Source organism: Capra hircus, chromosome 26, assembly GCF_001704415.2.
Source record: "Capra hircus breed San Clemente chromosome 26, ASM170441v1, whole genome shotgun sequence".
NCBI lineage: Eukaryota > Metazoa > Chordata > Mammalia > Artiodactyla > Bovidae > Capra > Capra hircus.
Genome location: NC_030833.1, coordinates 26255621 through 26282478, shown reverse-complemented (window position 1 = coordinate 26282478; position 26858 = coordinate 26255621). Strand labels below are relative to the sequence as shown.

Sequence of the window (26858 nt, the reverse complement as noted above, 5' to 3'; positions counted from 1 at the left end):
TCACACCTGATGTCCCAGCACACTGATGATGCCTTTCCCCCCTCATTTTTCTCTTGTGTTTCATTCATGCAGTTTCTGTCATTATGGTTTTACTTTCACTTGCCTTTTCCTCGGCATTGTCTAATTTGCCATTAATTCCATGTAGCATACTTTAGGGTCAAACATTACAGTTTTTCTCTCTGAAAGTTTGGTTTGTATCTACTTTTTATTTTTAGCATGTATATAATCAACATATATGCTTTTTCTTCTAGCTTCTTGAACATATGGAATATAGTTTTAATTGTTCTAATGTCCTTATTTATTCATTCTATAACTTGTATCATTTCTGAGATGGTTGAATAATATTTCCAACACTAGTAGTAGTGACACCTTAGATTGGCTAACTTTTTGTTATTGTTGTTGTGGGGGTATTTCCTGTGTATCGTAGGGTATTTAGTGGAATCCCCGTTTTCCATTCACTAGATGCTAGTAGCATCTTCAGTCTTGACAGTTAGATGTTTCTTATCATTGACTAATGTTCCTTGATTGCCAAATTGGAGAGTGTAGGAAATCACCCCTAGTTAAGAGTTAGTAGTTTAGATTGGTTAATTTTTCTCTTCATTATGGGCATGCGCTTTTTCTGTTTCTTACAATGCCAGATAATTTTTATTTAATGCCAGATACTAAGATTTTTGTCTCACTGGTTGCTAGATATTTTTGAATTCCAGTGAATATTGTTGAGCCTCATTCTGGGACACTTGGGGGTGTTTGAATTCTTTCAGGTGTTAATTTTAAGCTTTATAAGCTGGGATCAGAACTTCATTTTGTTTAGGATTGATTTTGTCCCACTACTAAGGCAGAACTTCTCTGAGGTATTCATTCCATGATTTATGAGGGTTGCCACTCTGGCTGGTGGGCACAGTGATGGTTATTGATGTTGTGTAAACTTCTAGGGTAGCACTAGTGGTAAAGAACCTGTCTGCCAGTGCAGGAGAAGTAAGAGACACAGGCTCAGTCCCTAAGTTGGGAAGATCCCCTGGAGGAGGGCATGGCAACCCATTCCAGTACTCTTGCCTGAAGAATCCCATGGAGAGAGGAGCCTGGTGGGCTACAGTGCATAGTGTTGCAGAGTTGGACATGACTAAGGCGACTGAATACAACGAGCTTCTGAGTTTGCTCCTTCTGGTCCTTTTAGGTGATTCTTTCTCCATCCTTTGGTTTCTTCATTTTTGTGAACTGATTAACACTCAGCTGATGACTTGGAGGGGGGTGCTCTGCATTACTCTAGAGTTCTCTCTGCTTCTGCAGCTGTCTCTTCTCTAGTACTATTTCTTGCAAATTCTAGGTACATTTGCCTGGCCAGATCCCCCCTTTCATCAGCTCAACTGAGGGAGATCACTGGGCTTCATATGAATACTTTACTTTGCATATAACCATATAGCCTGGAAACTTTTTCCATGAAGTGATCCAGGGCAATTGTAAGACTAACCTCATTTGTTTCCAATCTCTTAGGGATCCCTGGTTTTTGTTGCCTGTTGTCCAGTGACTTGGAAGGAATTGTTTTGTTTATTTATTTTACTTTACAGTCATTTCAAGTGAAAAGATAGATTCAGTTCTGGTTACTCCATCATGTTCAGAATCAGTAGTGCCTATTCCTTTGTTTGGAGAAGGCAATGGCAACCCTCTCCGTGTTCTTGCCTGGAGAACCCCAGGGACAGGGGAGCCTGGTGGGCTGCAGTCCATGCGGTTGCGAAGAGCTGGACACGACTGAGCGACTTTACTTTCACTTTTCACTTTCATGCATTGGAGAAGGAAATGGCAGCCCACTCCAGTGTTCTTGCCTGGAGAACCCCAGGGACAGGGGAGCCTGGTGGGCTGCCGTCTATGGGGTTGCACAGAGTAGGACATGACTGAAGCAACTTAGCAGCAGCAGCAGCAGCAGCAGCAGCAGCAGCAGCAGCATCCCTTAGTTTATACTGATAAATCAACGTCCAGAGAGGTGAATGGTACTTAAGGTTTATTCAACTAGTCTAAAGGCAAAGCTGACTTTGGATCCCAGATTTCTTTCTTCCATATTTCTCCTCTTTTAGTCATTTTATACTCTGCAACTGTTACCTCCAAACGTAATTATTTGGCCACTGGATCTTTAATCGTCTAAGCTTGAAATCCTAGACAGAATCTCATGGAATTCCTACTTCTTTGATTCTTGTTTGTCAAACACATGTTTCTGTAGACAGGACTGTGAATCACAGGAAGAATATGCAGACAGCGTGTCAGCATGAATATTTTGTGAAGATGCTTGCTTTAAGTTTTACAGCTTTATTTGATGTTGTAAAAATATGTATGTGGTGTTGATGTGTCCCTTCAAAAAATTTCAGTTTGATGTTTAAGATATCCATTCAGGGTTCTGTCCATCACTGTTGCTAAGAAACTTACATTTTAAGTATATAAAAAACATAGTAAAACTGTGTTTAAGGAGAGGCATCAGGGTAGTTGTGATTGTTATTTTGCCTAAAGGGGCAAAATGAGATTATGTCTTATCTACAAGTTCTTGCCAAACCAAGACCAATGAAAACATCTCCATCGTGACTGACTGTGTCCTTTCTATAAGCTTGTGCAGGCAAAAACAGAAACCATTGTCTGTTGTCTTCGATCACTGTGGGTTGTCTTCATCCCACATAGAAGACATAGAAGGCAATCAATGCATGCTATTTTTTCCAATTTTGTGTCATTCCAGTGTGGAACATGAGACTGGACAACAAAGGTGCTTCTCTGTCCCTTGTTCACTATGCTCTAGCCTTACTACCTCTCTTTAATTCCTTAAACTGGTCAGCCACTTTCCTGCCACAGGACCTTAACACATACCATTCTCATGGTGATGCTTTTTATTCCACACTTTGCATGCTTGTATGCTTCAGATCCAGCCTAAATGACATTTCCTCTTAGAAGATATTGCACCCTACTGGTCTCTCTCTCTAGTCCCTCTTGATTTCTTCAGCATCCTTCATAATCTTAGCTTTTGAATTTATTATTGCACTGGCTTGTTGTTTTTATTTTAGATAGTGAGATTGATGAGAGCTAGGATCTTATTTGCTTTATCCCTCCTGGAGTGGTTGATTTAGATGATGAGACAATGGGAAAATGTGTGGTTTCCACTTGTTGGGACTTGTGTTTATATATAATGTCATAAAGGCTGATGGAGATACTCAGTAGGAACTTGTGGAGTAAAATCTCCAAAGGCAGTGAGTCAGTCTTCTGGGCACCACTGGGTACAAAGCGTAACCTCATTCTGGGTATAGAGCAATTGATGGCAATGCCATCCAATCCCCACACTGTCTGCGGTGTCAGCTCTGGCAATCAGAACAAGGTAGGGCATAGTTCACACGAGCTTGATGTCACTCATAGTGTGATTTCCTGGTTATCGGATTTATTTTTTTATTTTTTGTTATCAGATTTTATCAGTGCTAGCTACCAGATGTTTCCAATGCCTCTGACATGTGACACGCCTTGTGTCCCTCTTGTCCCCTTTTGTGTCTTGTCCCATTTTGGTTGCCCAGTCTCCCTGTGTGAGGCCTTTAACAGGTGCTTCTGTGGAGTCTGTTTCTCTGAATTAGGGTTCCTTTCCTTCCAGGTGCCCAAGACTCCTTGCCGTGCCTGCTCTGCATGCCGAGAGGAGCCAGCAGCATCCGTGGCGGGATGAATGGCTCTGTGCTTCCTCCAGTTATTTCCTTCTCAGGCAGGCCCTGTCAGCTTAGTAGTCTGGTCAGCCTTCTGCTCTTTGGAGACACCCCTTCACCCATTCCGATAAGGACTTTGGGTTTTCTCCCATGGCAAATTTATGCCTTTCCTCCCGCACCTGTTCCCTCCTCCCTTCCTGCAATACTCCTCCCCAACAAATTCATTTCATTGTTTAGCTACATCTACTCCTCATCAATAAATTACTTCTCCTCACTCACCCAGGACCTTCTGTTTTATTCACAGATCTTTTTGGGGTCTTGCTCTTAATTATTTGATCTGCTTACCAACTAGGCTGCCTCCCTGTTATTTGTCGTGAACTCTGGTGTATTCTCCTTTTTTTTCATCCACCCTTTGCTTTCTTGTCATTGTTTTACACACTTGTAACTGTCAAATCAGTTCAGCTTTATAAGCCAACAGATCCTCTCAGTGGCAGCATTTCTCCCAAATGGTCGTGGAGGGGAAGAGAGAAAGCATTGCTCTTCTGTGTATTGTCCACTCATCAGACACCATCAGGCAATTACTGAGATTCAGCTGTGTGGAGCCCCTAGAGTTGGGGTGAACAGTGGTGATTAACGGTGAGACAGAATATGGAACCAGAATTATAGCTTTTAGTAACTAGAAACCATGAGGTTCTTGAGCTGGAAAATGACTGCCTATAGCTATGCTGTAGGAAGGTAGCCTGGACACCACTGTGAACCCCGGGCTGAGGACAAAGATGTCTGGAGGTGGGACAGTGATCTGGTGGAGCATTATAGCTGCCCAGGCAGCCCATCCTGTTAAACTTCGGTTGTTCAGAAAGAGAGAAAGAAGGACCAGTGCAAGAGAGATTTCTGAAGCACAGTTAACAGGACTTGACAGCGATTAGAGGAGAGTGAGGAGGAGAAATTGTCATGATGACTATACGCTTTCAGACCTGGGAGGGTTCCCATTACAGAAGCGGGCAATGGAAGAGGAAAGGGAGGGAGGAAGTGGGGAGCAGGAACAGTGTTGTGGTGGAGGAGTGCTGAGCTCAGATTTAGTGTCCTGGAACTGAAGTGCCAATGGCTCATTGCACAGCATTTGGAAATGGGAGACTGGAGCTCACAGGAGAGGCTGGAGCAGGAAAAGTTTTGGGACTCATCCAAACAGAAGTGGCAGGTGAACCAGGAGAGCAGTTGTATGCATATTAAAAGGGAGCTAGTATTGCAGGCAGCAGAGGTGGAACCCTAGTGTGGTGTGAGTAGGTCTTCTGGGTTGTGGACACTCAGTGGATGGAGCCCCATGGACAGAATCATCAGGGAGGATTTTCTCAAAAAGGTGAACTTTCCTTTGCCCCACTGGGTCATTTGTATCCTTTTCCACGCTTTTCAATCCCATTTCATATCTGGCCACTATTTTCATTTGTATTAATCATCTTTAGCCTCATTGTTTTCCTTTCTTTCTGATTGTCATCATTCTGAAAGGGAGGGTAGAGCATGGAGGAGGTGAAGGTGTCCTGTGCAAACTTGTGTTTGTTTGTTCCTTAAAGGCAGTGAGTGATTGCCTTTCTATAGAGCACGCTGAGCAGCAGAGATGGAATCAGAAATTCCTGCTTATTTCTCACTAGCATGGAGAAGGAAAATGACTGAACAGAAGTGTAGTAGAAAGCTGTGTGCACTTTGCCGTCCCGAGAAACTCTGTGTGCTGTGCGTCCTCTTTACTTATCCAGAAGATCGCTTGTTCCTACATCTCTTAGCCCTCACCCTCCTTTCCGGTCTGTTTCTCAGTATCCCTTTCTCTGACCTGTGCTGGGATAGAGAAATGAGTCTGTCCTTCTCAGCTGAGCTCATCAGCTGCTCGTATTCCCACTACACTACATTGTGGGTTTTCTGGTGAAGGAAGGCTCCCTCTGCTCTCTGCATGCAGGCCTCCTCGCCTGTACACGCTTACACATGTGTCGGAGGAAGAGTTTGGGATGCTCTCTCTGCCCGCTAGCTTTGCCAAGACCATTGAATTAAGCAGGCAATTTCCTCTCACTTTGTATCTCTGTAAATTTCCCAACCATATGGTATGAGAAGAGTTTTTGGATTATAAATAAACAACACTGCTCATAAATCTCAGGGTTTTTGTTTTTCCCTCCAATGGGAATAAATAGAAACCATTGATTTGTAACTTCAGAAAAATGTGTTGGAGAAGAAGATAATGTCTCTCTCTCTATGGATATAAATATTTTCCCCCCATTTCTCCTTATGCAGAGTCTCTTTTTTATTGAGAATCATCTCTCTGGCTGGGTTCCATTATATTTTTATTGCTGCCATTTTCCAACCTGGAGGTAAACTGTTGCTTTAGGCAACATGAGTTTAGCTGCATGGGCCTGGCCAGATTGCACTGACCAGATGGGTTTGGTGCATCTTTTCCCCTGCAGGGATTGTCACTTCCCCTCCTCACAGGACACATGCTTCATCCCTGGGCTTGTGGCAAAGAAAGGGGAGTGGTGGATGCTTCCTGTTCACTTTTGGAAGCACCCCAGCTTGGGCATCCTGCATGTTGGTCCAATGGGTAAGCTGCAGCTTGGCCACTTTTAAAGTGCAGATCTTTTGAAGGCATGAAGAAGCACAGCATTTAGCAGCCCTTTTGTTTGCTTTCCCACTTCTAAAGCTAGCATGAGCCAGATGCGCATTCTAGCCGCCAAGGACAAAGTCCAGGACGCTGCCCTGGGACTGGGGTGGTTCAGGCAAGGCACAGCTCAGAGAAGGCATGGCTTGAAATATGAGTGCAGATTTCGGTCTAGGAGATAAGCTGAGTGTTGGTGCCTCTAGGACAGTAATGTGTTAGGGAGCTAATAATGGGGAGGGGGCAAGAAGGCAGGGGCCAAAGGCAGAGGTCAGCAGACTGTAGCCCATGAGCCAAACCCTGCCTCCCTTCTGGTTTATGTGTAGCCTGTGCGCTAAGGACAGCTTTCACGTTTTTAAATGGTTGAAAAACAGAAGAATACCAAATGTTGAGTGGAGTAGCCCCACTCATGCCTGCCAACTAACCTTTGGGGACACAGATTCAGATACGTGCCGCCTATCCTGACTTCTCACACTCAGTTCAGCTCATTCGTTTTCATGGAGGTGGAGAACAGAGGGCAAAATCTCCCTGGTTACACATATGTTCCTTAGCACCATTGAGGAGGAGATTTAGGATTGGGTTCTAATGGCCTCTTTTAAGTCATCTGCCAGTCTCTTTGGCTCAGAGAATGATTTGTGTTCTAAAGTCAAGGAAACATGGCTTCAAACACCCACGCGGCTTGGCAGACACGTGACCTAGAGCAAGCCACTTGGGCTCATTGAGACTAGTTTTTTTTTCCCTTTCTTTCTAATGAACATCTTTTTTTATCATGGTAAAAATATACATAAAATGTACTACTTTAGACATTTTAAGGGCATAATTCAATAGCATTATGTATATTCACAAAGTTGTACAATAATCACCACAACCTATTCCCAGAACTTACATAGATTTCAGAGCACAGGTTTCTAACTGCATGGGGGATCAAGTTTGTTGAATAATTTTATTATTATTATTGGGTCAGGACACTTAAATTCTACTCTCTTAGCAAATTTAAATTGTATAACATATTATTACCAGTGGCCATAATATTAGATCCTCAGACCTGAAGACCTTTCAGTCTTAAAACTGAAAATTTATGTCTTTTTGCAAGCCTCTATCTCCTTTACCTACAGCCCCTGACAACCACTATTCTACTCTATTTCTATGAGTTTGATTATTTTATTAATTTTTACTTTTTAGATTCTACATGAAAGTCATATCATGCAGTATTTGTCCCTGACTAGCTTATTTCACTTAGTATAATACCCTCCAGCCTCATCCATGTTGTCACAAATGGCAGTATTTTTTCTTATTTAAGGCCAAATATTATTTCATTGTTTACTTGTGTGTGTGTGTATATATATAATCAAATGCTGATGGCTCAGATGGTAAAGAATATGCCTGCAATGCAGGAGACCCGGGTTCAGCCTTCAATCAGGAAGATTCCCTGGAGAAGGAAATGACAATCCACTCCAGTATTTTTGCCTGGGAAATTCCATGGACAGAGGAGTCTGGTGGGTTACAGTCCATGGGGTTGCAAAGAGTTGGATATGACTGTGTGACTAACACTATATACATATATATACATATATATATCTCTGTGTGTGTGTGTACATCTATACATGTATATATATGTGTTTATATATATATATCTGTGTGTGTGTGTACATCTATACATGTATATATGTGTGTGTGTGTGTGTGTTATTGTTGTTGTTTAGTCACTCAGTCATGCAGAGGGTGAGATGGTTGGATGGCATCATTGACTCAATGGATCTAAGTTTGAACAAACTCCCGGATGTAGTGAAGAACAGGGCAGAGCTTGGAGTGTTACACCTCAGGGGGTTGCAAAGAGTTGGACATGACTTGTGACTGCGCAGCATTCCTTTCCTTAAACGTAGGCATATGACTGAATCCTGGCCCACACAGAGAGAGGCTGGGAAGGATGGATGCCGCTTCCGTTCATGGAAAAAACAGTTCTCACTCATATCTCTTTCCACCAGTTCAACTGAGAATTCCTAATATATCTAGAAGATAGCAGAATTTTGATATGAGAAGAGCCCGGGTTTCTGAATCATGGTGCAGAACAAGAGCCCCTTCCTGCCCGCGCCTCACTGCTAGTCTGTGATAGACTATGAAGCGGATCAGAAGTACACTAACATAGTGTTAAGTCACTGACATGTTGGTGGTGTTTGCTACTGCAGCTAATGCTTATACACTCTCTGGGATGCACATCCAGCCTTTCTCTTCCTATATTCACTTTTGTTCTCTGGCCAGAATGTCTTTTTACTATTCCTAAGGTATACGGTATCTAGCATAGTGCCTGTCACACTATGAGCATTTGATAAACATCTGTTGATTTCTGGGTCAAAGACTGAAGCCCAGCTTCCAATAAAATGCAAGCATGTTTTCTGTTAGATCTTAGTTTCAGAGGAAATACACATTTGGGGGTGATTCTCTACTACAGGATTTAGTATACAGCTCTTAAACAGAGAGTTCAGCTTGACTGGAACATTAAAACTAACTTTAAATGTATACCCAGCCTTTCAGAGAGATTCCTACCACACACAAGGAAAATCCAGCCATATAGGATTCGAGATGTGTTACAGCAGCATTGCAGATGGGCTCCATCCAGAAGAGATGGTTCTAGGCCAGGATATATGAACTTGAAGAGAATGTTAAGGGCCCAGAGGTTTTCCCATTCATATTCAAGTGCTTAAAATAGAAACAGCCTATCTTTCCTCCACTTTTAGAAAGCCTCACCTAGCTTTTCTTTCATGCTTTTGCTCCTGTGATGAATTGTAAGACTAATGTTGAAACTCTGGAGTATGACAGCTACTAGGCTATCCGCTGCTTACACAAAGCAGGTCAGAAAATAAAGGGGAAGTGATATTCTCAGATGGAAGTTGTACAGAGGCAGAGGACTGTAGTTGCCCAGTGTTGTTTTCTTTCATTCCTCAGTTTGCTGGATATCTTGCCATCTTCTCAATGCTAACAATCTCAGTAATGATAGAAGGCAATTGCTGAGAGTTACATGCTAATAAGCCTTAGGTTAAATTTAGGTTAACATTCCCTTTAGGCACTCATCAGCTGCAAGATGTGATGACTTCCTCCAGAGGTCACCACTTCCCACATCTGGGATGGCCAATAACTGGCTGGTGTGGAGCACAAAATCCTGGCCCCTTGCTTTAGAGTGGGTCAAGTCTATGGAGAGAGTTACCCATTGGAGCCCCCCTGTGGATCAGGCTTTACCTGGAACCTCAACCCTGATAATCTTCTGCCCCTTCCCTGTCTTGCCTCCCTCTCTTTCATTGGGTTTTGCCTACAAGCATTCCCTCAATCAGGGCTTCCCTGATAGCTCAGTTGGTAAAGAATCCGCCTGTATTGTGGGAGACCCTGGTTCAATTCCTGGGTCGGGAAGATCCGCTGGAGAAGGGATAGGCTACCCACTCCAGTGTTCTTGAGCTTCCCTTGTGGCTCAGCTGGTGAAGAATCTGCCCGCAATGCGGGAGACCTGGGTTTGACCCCTGGGTTGGGAAGATCCCCTGGAGGAGGGAAAGGCTACCCACTCCAGCATTCTGGCCTGGAGAATTCCATGGACAGTCTATGGGCTTGCAAAGAGCCAGACACAACTGAAGGACACTCTGGTTTTAGGCAACTGAGCCTATAATGTTTTTCTGTTTTCTCAAAAACCCTTTATAAGCTGCTCCAGAGATGTCAGCTCCACTCTTGTTTCTGTCGGTGGTAACAGCATTCTCTTAGGCACTCAGGCTTGGAATCTTGAAGCTGTCTTTACCTGTTTCTTCTCCTTCATCTCTGCCCCAAGTGAGTAAACACATTATGCCTCTTCATTTCTTACAACCTACTGTCATCAAGCTAGTGAGATGGATTCCTAATAATTCTTTCTACCTCTAGAAGAACATGGTTCATCAGCCCATCATATCCATCAGTGACCAATTAGTCTTTCCAAATGGACTTCTGTTGTGTCTCTGCCAGATTCTAGAACGTTGGGGGCCCCTGTTGTTTGTAAGATAAAGTTCAAGCTCTTTAGCAGATATTCAAGACCCTCTACCAAATCTTATTCTACTTATAAAAACTTATGCTCATTTATGCTTGGGGCTGGTGCATGGGGATGACCCAGAGAGATGTTATGGGGAGGGAGGTGGGAGGGGGGTTCATGTTTGGGAACGCATGTAAGAATTAAAGATTTTAAAATTAAAAAAATAAAAAAAAATCCTAAAAAAAATAAAAATAAAAACTTATGCTCATTTATGCCTGTGTAAGAATATTTCTTTCAGATCAGGCTCAATTCCTAATTATTTTCTGAAAATATTAATGTGTTTTAGGTTCCAAGCCTTTATCTTCCTCTGGACTCCTGATTCTCCATCTTTTCCTTCAAAGCTCACCTCTTCAATAAAATCTTCCTTCCTTTTCTCTGAGCCTGCCAGCACTAATGAATATCATTATCTGCATCATTTTTGTCATCACCATCATATGCCAAAATCAGTATTGAAAACCTAAGTAATCATAAGCCTAGGGCTTCCCAGGTGGCACAGTGGTGAAGGCTCTGTCTGCCAGTGTAGGAGATACAGGAGATGTGGGTTCAGTCTCTGGGTTGGGAAGATCCCCTGTAGGAAATGTCATCCCACTCTAGTATTCTTGCCTGGAAGATTCCATGGACAGAGGAGCCTGGTGGGCTACAGTCCATGAGGTCTCAAAGAGTCAACAGGACTGAGTGAGTGAGCACACACACATATAATAAGCCTGACGTTGTGATAAATGTTTTATGCGCTTTTCCTTACTGAGTTATCGCTAAGTTCTCAAATAACCCTGTGCAGTACTTAGTTTAGTTTGTTTGCTTCCCCAGTGGCTCAGCAGTAAAGAGTTAACCTGCAACGCAGGAGCCACGGAAGATGCAGGTTCAATCACTGGATTGGGAGGATCCCCTGGACGAGGGCATGGCACCCACTCCAGTATTCTTGCCTGGAGAATCCCAAGGAGAGAGGAGCCTGGCGGGCTATAGTCCATAGGGTCACAAAGAGCCGACCATGACTGAAGCAACTGAGCACGCACATTTATAGGTCGGGGTGTGTGTGTGTGTGTGTGTGTGTGTGTGTGTGTGTGTGTGTGTGTGTGTGTGTGTGTCTTAGTCACATTCGACTCTTTGCTGTGTCTCCGACTCCAAAATGTGTTCATTTAACAACACTGTTATCCTATAGAATTTGTTCTAACTGCTTCCTACTCATTTGTCCATTATTCATTTATTTATTGAAAATAGTGATTGAGGGCCAGGGAGTAGACACTGGGGACTTAGTAGGACCTTTGTCCTCACAGAGTTTTATCTAATTGCTTTTTTGAATCCCTTTACTAATTGTCCCTCTCTCTGAGCTTCTGCCTCCTCCCTAATCTTTCCAGGAGAGGGCTGTATCAAAATTTCACTGATATGCTATATTATTTTGCCTATCATTTCATGATGGTTCAGATGTTGTATTTAAAATGACACATATTATCCCTTGGCTTCCAAGACTGACTCATGCCACGCTTCCTAGTTATTTAGTGAGAAATGATCTTGTCTCCCCAAGACCACATGACACTTTCTGAGAGCATTCCTTAGTTGTCTAGATTAGGTGACCATAGGTTTGTAGACGTTTGGGAAGCTGAACACTTATTCTAGGGACATGCCTGACCTCAGGGAGTCTTTTGCAGGACCTCAGTGGCCCTTGGTGATGACAGATTTGTATCCTTAAAGCATAGATCTGCATTTTGAAAGCAGCCAGAAGCCATTTGGAGCTTGATCAGATGCACAGAAGTTTGAAGATGGCAGAACCTTTGAGATCATTGATTTACCCTCTCATTTTATAAAAGAGGAAAGTGCTCAAACTGTGGATCATTGTTTTTGGTTAGAAACAAGGAGTGTCGTCTAACCACAGGATTCTGGAAACCCAGTCAACCATCACTTATGGGACTTGCTGAATGCTGAAGTTTGAGCTGCTGGAGATAGTCAGCACACTGTGTTGTTGCCAGTCCTGGTATTTGTTGCTGGGCTGGGAGGCACTGTTCCCAACCTGGCCTCTGTCTCCTCTCAGCATCTTGACCTGACCAACTGAGCACTACCTTTTCCCCAGAGAAGCAACCTATGTCCGGAGAGGTACTGAGTTCCAGAGACTCCTAGGGGACGTGAGCTTGAGGAGTCTGTGTGTGCTGAGAGGAGCAGGCTGGCTTCCAGAGCTAAGACCCACATAGTCTCTCACACGGATTGGCAGTGAGTGTCCTTTGGTACAAAACACCGTCCTTTCTTTCCAGTGATGCTTTTGGCCTGGGCTTCTGCAGCCTCTGTGTTCCAAAGACTCCAGACCCAGGTGTCTGGGATGAAGTATTTTCCTGTTCAATAGATTGCTTAGGCTCTAGGCAGTGCCTATCTTCATTTCATGAAATCCTTCTTGTTTTCCAGAGGGGAAATAAGGGATGATGGTGATGGTTTTAGGAAGGAATGGAAGTATACCCAAGAACAAAGCTGATTCTTGCACTGTGCTTAATGTAGATTTTCTCATGGGGTTCTCTCAACAACTCTGCCTGGTGGCAATTATGCCTATATTAGAGATGGGGAAAGTGAGGCCCAGAAAGCTAAGGAAATGTGCCAGTGTGATATTGCTAGTAGGTGGGAGGATAGGAATTCCAATTTAGTTTTGACTTCAGACACTCTTGTTTTTAATGGTTGTGTAGTACCTCCTCTTAGGAATGTCTTTGGAGTTCCCCTGAAAGGATGAGTCTATGAAATTTCTACTCTGTGAACACTTTGTGGAGCTCAGTCACCACTGCTGCCAGTTAGTAGCCAAGCACTGGGGTAGAGTGCATGGGATTTGGAATCTGTTGACCAAGGTTCAAGTTTCAGTATTGTCATTTGCTTTAGTCACTTAACCTTTCTGAGTCTCTACTTCCTCATTTTTATGACAAAGATAAAATGTCTATGTCAAAGGGTCCTTGTTAGAATTAAATAAAATATCTCAAGAGAAAGTGTTTTGTGTAAACTATCATGCAAATGTTAGTTCCTTAAATGCCGCAGTGACTTAGAGTAGCTCTCTTCTGAGAAATCAGTTATTGAGCCCAAGTGTGTACCAACGACTTGATCCCCAACCTCAAGAAGCTTATGGTTTTGGTGGGGATAAGAGGCTATGAACATCAGAGGGTGTAGGCCAAATTGTTCCGCAGTGATATAAAAGCAGTAAAGAATCAGAGAAAGGGAATATCACTGAAAGGCAGGTTAGATGAGAAGGCTTTATGCAGGAGATGGGATTTGAACTTTACAGGGTCTGGTGGAAGAAGAATGAAGGGAGAACATTTGCAAGAAGTCCATAGGTTTTATTAAAATTAGAAACTATCTCTTTGTAAGTTGCAGTCCTCTTGGGACCCAGTTTGAGCTGCTGCTGCTACTGCTGCTAAGTCGCTTCAGTTGTGTCCGACTCTGTGTGACCCCATAGACGGCAGCCTACCAGGCTCCCCCATCCCTGGGATTCTCCAGATGAGAACACTGGAATGGGTTGCCATTTTCTCAAAGTGTGATCCTGGGAACCTTGGGGAATGTCCATGACCCTATCAGCGGATTAATGAAGTCAAAGCTATTTTTAAATTATAATAAAATGTTATGGGCTTTTTAAAAAATTCTCATTCTCAAATGTACAGGGGAGTTTCTAGAAGTTGTATGACATATGTGATATCATAATGATTAAGCACAGATACAGATATAATCCAACTGTTTTCCGTTAAGTGAGATATTAAGGGACTAGGCAAAAAATGTAAAACAGTGCAGTGCTTTCTCACTAAATTATTTTTGCTTGAGAAACTCTAGTTTCTTTATCATAAATAACTATTTACTACTTTAAAATAAATTAATATTGTAAAATGTTGCCAGATGTAATTTCTAAAATTGCACATTTGTGAATGTAATGTATGAATTAATTTTTAAGAGTATGAAGGAGTCCTGAGTCATAAAAGTTTGGGAACCACTGTTAAAGACAAAGCATTTTAGTGTGAAGACACGATTAAGGGCTTATATTTTTGCAATACATTGTTGCCAACACACCTATGTCTGGAGATTTTAAAATAGTTATGCCCAATATTGGCCAGTATTCAGTGAAACCAGTACTTCCACGTACTGTTACTGGAAGTGCAGGTTGACCAGCATATTTATGTCATATAGAATATTTTATAACAAGAATGTTAATGATAATCTTTACCCTTGGAACTAATAATTACACTTACATGAATGTACTTTAAGGAAACAGATAAAGATGCACATAAAGATTTATGTAGAAGAATACACACTAAAGTTATTTAATGTAAACATTTGGCCAGAAACCAACCATCTGACCAAGAAGGCAGTTAGAGTAATTTATGATATTTTTGTACATTGAGATGCTGTAAGGCTTTGAAAATTATTTTGGAAGGCTATGTAGCAGCATGGGGAGATATTTAAATATTATAAGTGGAAAAGTAGGACAGCAAACTGTATACAGAGAATGATTCCCAATTTTGTAAACATACACATACATGCAGATTAGAGAAAAAAATATTAAAATATTAAGTGGATTTTTCTCTGTATAGCATGGCTATAATTGATGTCCGTGTTGCACATTATTCTTTTCTGTATTCTACAATGTTTCTGTCATTGCTTTTCAGTCCTTTTATATATATTCTAAAAATGCCAGAAGATGGCATTCATTTTCCCTAAAGCCATGGGCACCAGTCTGATGAGGCAGTCCATGTCACCTGGACTTAATGAGCCCTGCCTCTGGTCTCAGAGGAGCATTTCTTTAAGGGCTGCAGGATGGTTTAAGAAATACTTTGTGGCTTGAGAACAAACCCAACTTCTGGCTAATTGCTTATTTTTCTTACTTAACCTTTCTAAGGAAAGCTTTAAAAAACTGAGATTGGTTTTCAAGCCCTACAGCTCTGATCATGTCAAGGGCATGTGGAGTGTAGAATGTGGTGCTCAACAGGGTGATGTTTAAATAATATGTAGGGAGCATAGCCATTAACATATAATTCTTTTAGAGGAAGAGATATGTGAGATTTCAGATTTCTGGGCCCATGAGGAGATGGAGTGCCTATGGTTCCTGAGATTCATTCCTGGGTATCTGGGAATTTCCTCTTCTTCCTTGGGCTGGGCAATGTCAGGTGCGGCATAACTTTAGTCTTCTTTCTTCCCCGAATGACCAGTAAGATAAACTGATAGAACCAGCTCTGCCTGAAGCAACATCTGCTTAGCTGTCAGTCTCTCCCAGGAGAACCTTTCACAAGCAGCAGGGAATCTGAGTGTGACTATTTCAGTCCCTGGGACACATTTGCTCAGCCTGAATAGCTAAACTGCAAGGCATTATTCAGCAGGCAGTAGGGTTAAAAGAGACAGGCAAGTAGCTCCTTGACCTCAGAGGACTGATTCTCTCTGGAAAAAGGAGCCTCATGCACAAAAAGTTAAATAATGACATAAAACAACAGCAGAGGAGAAAAGAGGTGTATCCCCAGGGAGTAGATACAGTGCTCCCTGACAGTGACGCTGATGCTGAGTGCTAGGAAACCAGAGGCAGGAAAGGTGAGAGGTTTCTCAGAGGAAGATGGAAGCAAGAGGAACCACTGTCTTCTCTACAGGGTTGGTTGTTCAGAGAAGAAATAGACTGTTTTGACTGATTAATTAATGCCTTGAGTGCTTACCACATAGAAGGTATAATGCTTATGACAGAGAAGAAAACGATTTACAAGTGAATGAGGCACAGAGTTTAGCTTTTCCAGGGTAGAGGGATGGTCTGAAGGCTCTCCATGAGTTCACATCTCTCCATTAGGCAGCTACCCATTTAATCCTGGGGGTTTCTAGTTGTGCACAGCAGACATAATTGCGTGCATGTCACAGGGACTCAACTGGCTGCATGTAATATTAAAGGGAAATGGTAAACATCTACTCCCCAGATGGAAATGCCTTGCTAAAACTGTCCAGAACCTTCTAGTTTGTGCCTCATTATTTTTTTGCCCAGGAAAACTTGCTGAAAAAAAGTGAAGTCTGTTTTCCCTGGACTTTAATTTCTACCTGCTGGAGGCTATCTTTGATTATGCCTAGCAACCCCTCCATCTTCCCATGTGCCTTATGGTCGCTGATTGCTTATATAGTGGGAATGAGATGGCCTTAGCCTGCCCACTGGTGCTTATGTAACTACAACTTACCTTCTATTTGCTGAGAGATGTATGAGACGATTTCTCCTCCAATGATCACATTATTGTTCCACCATGAGGTCTCCTAACAACTGATAGTGAAGTGAGCTGCATGATATTAGGGCTATTTAAGCTTCATGGTAATCCTGTGAAGGCGATATTTATATTCCCATTGAGCAGATATGAAATAGGAGACTTATGTAATTAGTCTAAGGTTGCACAGGCTGGATTTGAAACCAAATCTGCTTGACTCTGAAACGAATCCTCTTATGGTTATGCCAGGGCTGCCTTTTAGAATGCAAATGCTTATCTATAATAGAGTTTCTCTACAGATGTGTTAATTTACTGATCTGCCTTGGAACTGTTCTGTAACAAATCACTTTATTGTGATTACTTTTAACTGCATGAGTGATACATGGATATATTTTTGTTTTGAAAACATTATAACATTACAAATAAACTCTAGTTCTTATAGCCAACCAACCCACCCTGGACCCCTAATCAGAGGTAACTTCTATTACCATGCATTTGTGTTGTCTTCTAGAAATTTTAAAATGCACGTGTATATGCACTTCTAAACCGAATGGGAATATATCGGTTTGTTTTGTCTGGGTACACTGTTTGTGTCTTTAATGCATTATTGTCCAGCAGCCTTTTTCATTTAGTTATGTCTTAGAGACGTTTCTAGGTCAATAATCTTGATATTACCTGCTTCTTTAATGCTATTGTATAGTGTATGTGTATGTGTGTTGTATAAAATGCACTATACCCATGTGAATAAAGGTGCGATCAATGGGACACCACCTCCTCTCAGAGCTCTGCTCTTGCGCTTTCCTTTCTCTGGAGGACTTCTTTCCTCCCTTCACCCATATGTCACAAACAGGCCTCTTGGCTGATAGTGTTGAGGTCTTTTGCCATTTTGAGTCCGCAGAATAACAGCCCAGCAGCCTTATTTTCTGAACTGAGATTCTTCAGTGAGAACTGAAGTGTTCATACTTCAATGGGAAAGACCAAAGATCTGAATGTTTTGTTTAACCCCCCACACCGCATCCTTCCCTCCTAGATGTGAGCTGGAACGCTACTGCTGCTGGGTCTACATTTTGTTTTACATAAACTATGAATTCTGCATGATCTGGTCTGCAGAGTCAGGTAACCTTCAATTCCCTATGCTTGGAACACTATGATGGCTCTCATTCAGATAGCTGGGGCAGGAGAACATTAATTATTCTGTATCATTGTGTCTCTCTTTGTGAAACAAGATAATGAGGCTGTGGAGTCAGATGACATGAAGAATTATGGAGAGCTGTGTGAGCTTCTGCCTGGGCTTCAGCCTGTCTGTGGTTTTTCTGAAGTAGGGGATAGGGCCAATACCCACTTAGGAGGGAAGCTATTTAAATCACTTGCCTTTGGCTTGGAGTCTGGAATTAGTTTTCTGGCTGGTTATTTGTGGTCAGGTTGGGCTTCTTGCCACTGCAAAGACATGAATTAATGTGGCTTTAGACACTGGCCCTAAGACTGGGAGTGGAACAGGCTAGAGGGGAACATCAGTGATTTTCCCATTTGGATGGTAAAGACTCTCTGGGCAGCCATGGGTCTGGAGCTGCACTGTGGAAACTCCTGACCTGCCTGCAGAGTGGGCTGAGGTTCACTGCACCCTGGAGCCCCTCATTGCCTCTGGTGTTTGACTGTTGACTGTTCTCAGTATAGTGTAGGTCAGTGGAGCACACTCAGGTGGAATGGTTGTGGGTGGGGCACTTCCCTGGCTCTGGCACTGGGAAGCATGGGCCTGCCTTTTGATTCCCCAGCAGCTGGGCCATAGTGTATTTTCATGGTACAATTGGAAACAGTAGCCAAAAATTCCTTAATGATTAATTGGGCATCCATGTGCCTCACCCTCTAAGAGCAAGGAATTTATAAATCAAGGGGAAAAAACAAGGTGATTGTCCTTGAGAAAAATACAATCTGGGTGAGTAGTCATAAAAATGACAGCCATACACATTTATGCACAGGGTTTATCAGGTGCTAAACTAAGTTTCTCACTATTCTCTATGGAGTGCTTACAATAGCGACCCTATTGTTCAAAGAAGTGAAGAGCGCATGGTCTAGTTTGCCCAGCCCTGTGTATAGTTGTCTTTGCCCTGCTTCTGTCTTCCTTGTTTTCTCTACTTAGTGCTCTGCACTTTTGGAGTTTCAGAATATATTTATTTTATTTGTTATTTTTCTTTTAAGGAGCTTTTAGTCATTTCTGAAAAGAGCGCATATGCGTATTCAGAGAATAAATATGGAACTCCTAATGCTGTTGATATATTCAGGGGAGAGTGTGGGCTGCAGTTGTAGGAAAAGTCTCCACGATGTAGTTAGTACTAGACCTGGGAGTCAGAAAGGAGGAAATCCGGACACTTGCCAGCCATAATCTTACTGGGAGAGTGGGAAAGGGGAGGAAAGGGGGCAGACTACACATGTCTGAGTGCCAGGCTGAGGCAGACACTTCAACCTGATGGCAACCAGGCAGGGAATGGTGGGGCAGGGCATCAAATACCTTGGCTGAAATCTTGGGAAGCTGTCTGAGAGACAAAAGTGAGGTGGAAGCCTGGCTGTTGGTAGGGATGGTAGGGGTTGATATTGCAGTCAGCTAGACTAGTGCCCGACAAGTTATGCCCTGCATGCTCTTGTAAATATGCTTTATTGCAACACAGCACACCCATTCAATCGGCTATCCTGCTTGGCTTGTTTTGAACTACAAGAGCAGAGCTGAGTAGTTTTGACAGAAATCATCAAAACCTAAAATACTTACACTCTGGCCCTTTTATAGGAAACAGCTCACTGCCTGTGCTAAACTGCGTCATAAGTGCCCCTGACTTGGGTGGAGCAGAGGGCAAGCCCAGTATCTAGCACATAGTCAATGCTATAATACAGATAGATATGCATGAAGAACTAAGCAAAATAAAATAAAATTGCTAACAGGAAAAGGAGCTATCAGGACTGAGGTGGTTTACTAATTTTAGATAATATCACAGAGAAGGGAGTCCACCGAGAAGATGAAAGACTTATAAGAGAATCGAAGAGTGAAAAACTTGATATTTCGTAGTTCCTTCTCAGGGACAAGCCTTGGAGGGGGAGGTGGGAACTGAGGAGCACAGATGGCAAACGGGGAAGGCAGCTGGCAGCATTAGGAAAGCAGTGTGTCCGCCCCATCCTGAACATCTGGCGGCCCCATAAGAACTGGCAGCATGCCCTGCAGAGCCCTCTCACCTCTGGCAGGAACGTGGTGCTGGGAATGCAGAGTGGGCTGGGGTGAGGGCGGGGGTGAGTACTGAGCTTCAGCTCAGTTCTAATGGGAAGCCGACTTGGCTGCGTTGGCTAGAAGTTTTTCTTTTCTGTTCTTTTACTTTTAAAATAGCAGCCCATATGTTTGTTGCCACCAGCCTCTCCACTAGAAGCTCATCAGAGGAATGGGAGCTTGCTGGGTGGATGAAAGTATACTATATTCACAACTCAGCTCTGGAAATTGTCATTGAGAAAGTGGCCTTGGATAGCTACCTGGGTTATGACAGGTTAGGTTGGTGAGGTAAGAGGCTGCTCCCAGAGTGTGTTGGCCCACATGGAAGTTTTCTGGAGGCTTGTCAGGATGGGACAGGAGCTCCTAAATAGACGAGTCAAACCCAGGAGTCCTGGGGGAGTTGAAGAGGGTGGACGTCTAGTCTACCAGTGAGCCTGGGGTACCTGGGGAGGAGTGTGAGTAGTTGGCAGCTGGGAGGCTCAACCTGACAACAAGCAGGTCCCTGGGCAGGGTGGAGCCACAGAGCAGATGACCAACAGTGATGCAAATGGGAAAACAAATGGTAGAGTCTTGAGGCCAGGACTCAGGGTCCAACTACTAACTGGATTCAGTTGCTCTGGAATTGAAGATTTTGGACACAGAGAGAGCTGGGACAAGACTGGGCAGGAGCTGTGGACTCAGACCCTGGCAATAGAGAAAGACTCAGTTTCTGGAGCTGGAGACTAAGGGAGTATCTCTTTGAAGGTACAGTCCCCTTAGAGAAAAATCTGTCAATAACCAGCGGAGAAGTTAAGTGTGGGGTATGAGAGTTGTGCATGGGATATGAGTTGTAATTTCACATCAAGGTGTCTCTCTAGAAAAGACTTGTGTAAAAATGGTGATTGAAATATTTATCATAGCAAATTTTAAAAGACAAAATATTTATCAGAGTTTGAGACGATAAATAGACAATGGTTTATTGGTAAACTACACTGCTCCATAGCAGTTAAAGTGAATGGATTATGGCTAAGTGTGTCAACATGCATAAAATCCTCCAAACTGAATGTTGGACAAAATAAGCTAGCTGCAGAATATATCTCCTGTGGGATAACATTTATGTAAATGTAAAAACACTTGAAAAGATCATCAAATATTTGTGTTGATGGACAACATATGTATCTAGTGGTAGATTTATGACTGGCATCTTATAGTTTTCAGTGTGTTGGAAATAATTCATAATGAAAGACAACAGAAGAGCAAGAGGCGCGCACACCCCCACACAGAGCAGCGGAATAACCTTCTGGAACTGGAGGAATCTGAGCACAGGCACAGAGGGGGGAGTGCTGTGGCTGGGCGCCTCTCACGTGCTGCCTGCCAGGTTAGCTGTATGTTCTGAGCTGTTCCAAATGGTGACTGGCTCAGGGCCCAGCACATGGCAGGTGCCCAGTGTCTCCAGCTTTCTGGACATTTCAGCTTTAGGAATTTAGCATCAGGATTTGGGAAGTTAGCTTTAAAATAGGGGAAATGAGCCTGCTTCCTCTAAGTGACCCTGCCGGCAGATGTCCCGAGTCAGGAGGTGAAGGATGATCTGCTTTTTTGTCAAGGTGACTTCTCCTGGCACTGCTGGCTCTGGCAATGGTGCAGAGGCTTCTGCCAGCTGCCCCTAGCCCACAGGAAGGAAGCCCACTGCACGCTGTGGTCAGTGGAGTGTGCAGTGTCCATGCTAGAAAGGGCAGAGTCTAGGCCTCCTTAGGCCCCAGGGCCCACTGGCTCCTTGAGGGGCCCTCACTGAGTGAGACTTGTGTCTGTGTGCCTGCTTGAGCAGCCGCTGCCCCAGAAGCGAAGGAGGCTGAGCCATGGCATATCATTTGTTGGGAAGCTCCTACCCTCAGCAGCCACTTTTGGAAAAGAGCAAAGACAATGTGAATTGGTTGTGCAGCTTCCAGAAAGACAGACTATGTGTCATGTTAAGTACACTACCTTTGATGAGGGTTATTTGGGTTCTGGAAGGAAGTCTGTTGTGACATCAGTCATGAAAGGAGACCTGAGAATTTAGCTCTTACAAGCAAGATGTTTGCTATATATAGCATGAAGAAAAGTCGTTAGTTGGAAACAGCTTAGCGCTGTGTTGGTGGGATAATAAGATTTAAAGTCCAGAAGAGGCCTTATGATTATCTGAGTTAAACCTCTTGTGTTAAAGATAGAATGGGGCTTGGCAAAGATTCTCTTCTTAACCAAGCTCCAGTCAGGATCCTCCGAGCTCTTTTCACCTAGGGCCAGTCCTTAGATATGTCCTCAAGAGCCCATTTTTTAGCAACAATCCTGCTAAGTGAGTTTAGCCAGAATCCCCACCACCCCTTACAATATCTCATTGTAGTCCATATCTGATCAAAGTCCTCATCCCCAACCATAACCCAGGTGACATCTGATCACCTCAGCCTGCCTTCAGCAAGAATCTTGCCAGTCAGCAAACAATTTCCATACCTTCTTAGTAATGTTCTATCCACTGATCCCCACCCTTCTCTTTGGCTTTAAGTTCCTGCATTTTCCTTGGTGTATTTGAAGTATGGCCTAATCTCCCATCTCTATTTCAAAACCTCATTACTGTGGTCCCTATACCTGTTGCAATAGTCCTGAATTATGTCTGCCTTGCCATTTTAAGAAATGTCAGGATGATTCTTTCTTTAACAGACGTAGAGAAGACTTTTCCAGGGTAACACTTTGAGTACATTTCAGAGTCAGTTCTTTACTCTAGATTCCAAGTTCACTGTTCTTTCCCCACCTGGTGCCGTCTTTGTGCCCTCAAGACTGTAGAATCAAGAAGCAGTTCGTTCTATAAAAATTTTTTATTTGTATTAAGAAAAATATACTATTGATAGTCTCTCGAGATTATGATATGTCTTCTCCCCTACCCTGGGTAGGATAGGAGATCAGAATGACTGGTCATTTAACCTTACTTCTAGTGTCATTTAACCTGATGCTAGATCCTTCTCTGGCACCAAATGCTAAAAGATTTACCATTCTGCAAATTGTGCCAGCATCTGAAGTATCAGGTATGTTTTCTAGGTGTGGCTCTCTGTTGAGTTGTGATTGGACATCAGCAGGTGTTTGAGAACATGTGAGTAGATTTAGACAGATTCATGTATTCATTAACCCTTGCAAATGAAAGCAAAGCAAAAGAGTGCAGAAATCAGTAGATTTTCAGAGCTTACTTAGTACCATGTATGGTGCAATGCACTGGGCTGCTATAAGAAATGGCTTTTTGCTGTTGGAGAAGTATAGTTGAGGAAAACGTTACAGAATAAAAATAGTATGATCGCAACAATAGGATAAACACTAGAACAGTAAAATGTGTTAGGTAGTACAAGAACGCAAAGGGAATGGTGATTAATTCCCCAGTGAGGAAGTTGGAAGGAGGGTGATAATAGAGTTGAGAATAAAGATTAGAGAGAAATTTACTAAGTAAAGGAAATAGGGGGTAGAGATAGTTCAGAAGGAAGGGAATGCTGTGCCAGAAACGTAGGCAAGAAAAATTCAGGACATTCAGGAGCTGAATGAGGCTGGAGAGGAAGGGACAGAGGAGTCAGTGGCTGGAAATGGGCCTAGTAAGGGAAGTTACACCCAGACTTTAAAAGACTAAGCTTGAAAGATACAACTTCACTGTGTGTAGGCAGTGGGTGATTACTACCAGGGAGTAAGGTGGACAGATCCGTGTGGTTGATATATAGCCTGATGACAGCATGGAGATTGGTGGGAGGGGGAGAAGGTTGAACAAGAGCATCTGATTGGGGGATTGTTGTAAAAACGATGATGCGCTAGCCACTGCATTGGAATGAGGATGAGACGATCAGAGGTCTCAGTTATTTAGGAGATAGAATCATTAAGACCCAGAGACTAAGCTGGGTTCGAGAGATAAAGGCAATGATTTCTCTCATTGGCAGTGATTCCTAGTGCCTAAGGTAGACAGGAGACAGAAGATAAGAATTCAGTTTTGGGGGGATGCTGATTATTAAAGTCAGCGTAACCAATGACCATGTGGGGCCTGTAGCCTAAGGAAGGATTAGAAATACTGACGTTTTGTTTATTCAGTAAATGCGCCAAGTGTGCGTGATGTGTAAGGCGTTCTGTACATTTTGGAAGAAGACATGAAGGCCCTTTGTATTTTCATTTATATATATATATATATATATATATATTTTTTTTTTTTTTTGACATTTCAGAACGCCTACATCCTGTTAGGAAGTTTCCAACACGTTGTATTTTTTATCCTCGTAAATGCCCTGTAAGATTAGATTATGCCCATTTTTTTTGAGTAAGAAATTTGAGGCTCCAGCAGGTGAAGTAACCTGCACTTGGTCATGAAACCAGGGATCTGCCCATCTAAGAGTGAACTAGAGTTTGCTGTGGCCCAAGTTCATGTTCTTTCCTCTTCCCATAGCATTCTCTGAATTTCCTCGTCCTTGAGGACCTTATGTTGTGGCGAGGGAAACAGAATATAAGGAAGCTAATCATGACGATATCAGAAAAGCAAAGAGTACATTTCATGTACAGTATGTGCCTTGGGCGTACAACAGATGGGGAACTTTGTACTTGCGCAGAGGAGAAATGAGCGGCAACCAGGAGAAGGCCAGTGAAGCCTTATCAGAGGTGAGGGTGGGTCTTTAATCCAGGCCTGGGACACTTGGCTTATAAAGCTAAGCTGTGGGCCAAGGCAGAAGCAGATTAAAGTTAGAAGGTGGGAAAATCAAGGGAGATTAGATTAGAAGGTAATCAAGGAAAAGGCAAGGGCAGATAGTTGCTGTTACTAGGAGAGCGCAGGGCCGGAGTTGGAATGCAGGCACCCCTGGGGTCACCTGACCATAGAGATGATGAGTAGTCTTCTGTGGCTTTCTGAAGCTCCAGTGGGAGAGATTTCCTGAGTCTAGCTAAGGAAGGGGATGGCAGACAGAATGAGAACCGGATGATACTGGTCCTGAAAAGGGAGGGAGGTGTGTGGGGTGGGGGAGGGGAAGCGAGGCGGGAGCAGCAGGAAGCTTGGCTTCTTGAATCCACTTTTGGGTACTGGCTCTCCCTCCAACATGGGGAGAGAGGCGGGATGGAAAGAAAGGAGCCTGTGGATTGGTTGGCCTGCCTTTGTTCTCAGAGCCCTGGCTCGTGGTCTTGGTGCAAGGTCAGAGCACCCAAAGGAGGAACAGGTAGGCGGCAGGATCACTGGCATGAGGAAAGAATGGTAGCCGGTCAGTGTTGCTGGCTCTTCCCCTGATGCGCCGTTGCTCCTGTGGGAAGCATTGGACTCTGCTGGGTGTGGCCGGTTTGGCTGTTGGATCCTATGAGGCTCCTGGGTGCAGCACTTCCTGCCCCTCTGAGGGTCTCCTGGTTTCAGGCTCAGTAGAGGGGCGTGAAGGTGGTTGTACCTCAAGAGAAGGTCTGGCCTTTCTCCCTACTGTTCCCCCGGCAGGGACTCAGGCCTCCCCACAGAGCTCTGGGAGGACAGAGCGCTGAGCACCGGAGGCAGCCTACCTGTCACCGCACCACTTCACAAAGGGCAGGAAAGTAGGTCTCTGAGAAAGGCCGGGAACAGAGGGGAGCAAGCTTAGGTAGTAAGCAGATGCATTATTAGTCTAATTGCTGTTCTAAAATCAATGGGGCCTTTTATCTCAGAGGAACACTTTTTAAGCACTCATGTAATTTGGGAACAAAGATGCAGGTCGGGGTAGAGCTGGGCTCCTCTGGAAACACAATCCCCCATTAAAACTGTCTTTTCCTTTCTTTCTTCCTCTCTTACCTGCAGATCAACAGATTATGGCACCACCTATGAAAAGCTGAATGACAAAGTAGGTTTGAAGACTGTCCTCAGTTACCTCTACGTCAACCCCACCAACAAAAGGAAGGTGAGAAGGGGGATCACTGGGTCCTGAGCACTCCCTGTGGAGTGGCAGGGAAGCCAAAGGCCAAGAGTTAAGAAGAAGACAGTAGCCATGGATTCACTTGCAGAATGTCTATTTTATATGTCAAGAACACCATAGACACTGTAATTCAAACAACTGCCTTGAGATAGTAGTGACGATGGTAACAACAACAGCAATGGTAAAACGATGTAACTATTTTAGGAGTTTCTCTGTGCCAAGGAGGGCTTGTGCTGTGTGCTTTACACACTTTATCTCATGCAACCTCACAGTGAATCTCTAGGGTACAAATGATTACTATCCCCATTTTACAGAGGAAGAAACTGAAGCTCAGAGAGTTTAAGTAACTTTCTAGCCTAAAGCCAGACAGTAACAGATAGTATGGTGATTAACAGATCTGGTATTTGAGAATGGGTTGGCTTGACTCTGGACTTCCTAGGTGGTGCAGTGGTAAAGAACCGATCTGCCAATGCAGGAGACATGTAAGAGATGTGGGTTCTATACCTGGGAAAATCCCCTGGGTGAAATTGTATAAGGTCAGACTTTGCTCACAGAGACCTCTTGGAAGAAGGGGGCCTGGGTTCCACAGAATGATGGATGATTATAGAAAATAAGTGCTGTACGATCTGTTGGCTGTGGGGAGATGTGATCTTTCCCCAGCGAGGGGGGCACTCCTATTCAGAAACTTAGGCAGGCCTGGCCCCAGGAGATACCCCACAGTTACGAAAGGCCATTTCAGGGTTTCTAATTTGCCAACAAAGGTCTGTCTAGTCAAGGCTATGGTTTTTCCAGTGGTCATGTACAGATGTGAGAGTTGGACCGTGAAGAAAGCTGAGCGCTGAAGAATTGATGCTTTTGAACTGTGGTGTTGGAGAAGACTCTTGAGAGTCCCTTGGACTGCAAGGAGATCCAGCCAGTCCATCCTAAAGGAGATCAGTCCTGAGTGTTCATTGGAGAGACTGATATTGAAGCTGAAACTCCAATCCTTTGGCCACCTCATGCGAAGAGTTGACTCATTGGAAAAGACCCTGATGCTGGGAGGGATTGGGGGCAGGAGGAGAAGGGGACGACCGAGGATGAGATGGCTGGATGGCATCACCGACTCGATGGACATGAGTTTGGGTGAACTCTGGGAGTTGGTGATGAACAGGGAGGCCTGGCGTGCTGTGATTCATGGGGTCACAAAGAGTCGGACACGACTGAGCGACTGAACTGAAAGGACTG

The 26858-nt window shown here is 43.6% G+C and overlaps 1 protein-coding gene across 1 annotated transcript in view; it reads left to right on the top strand.

Annotated features, from left to right (window-relative positions):
* Window positions 1-26858, top strand: part of SORCS3 (sortilin related VPS10 domain containing receptor 3) — a 650187-nt gene that overhangs the window by 259359 nt on the left and 363970 nt on the right. The window contains exon 3 of the mRNA XM_005698449.3: window positions 25520-25619. Coding sequence (XP_005698506.3) covers window positions 25520-25619 — 100 coding nt within the window. The remainder of the gene's footprint in view (window positions 1-25519; window positions 25620-26858) is intronic.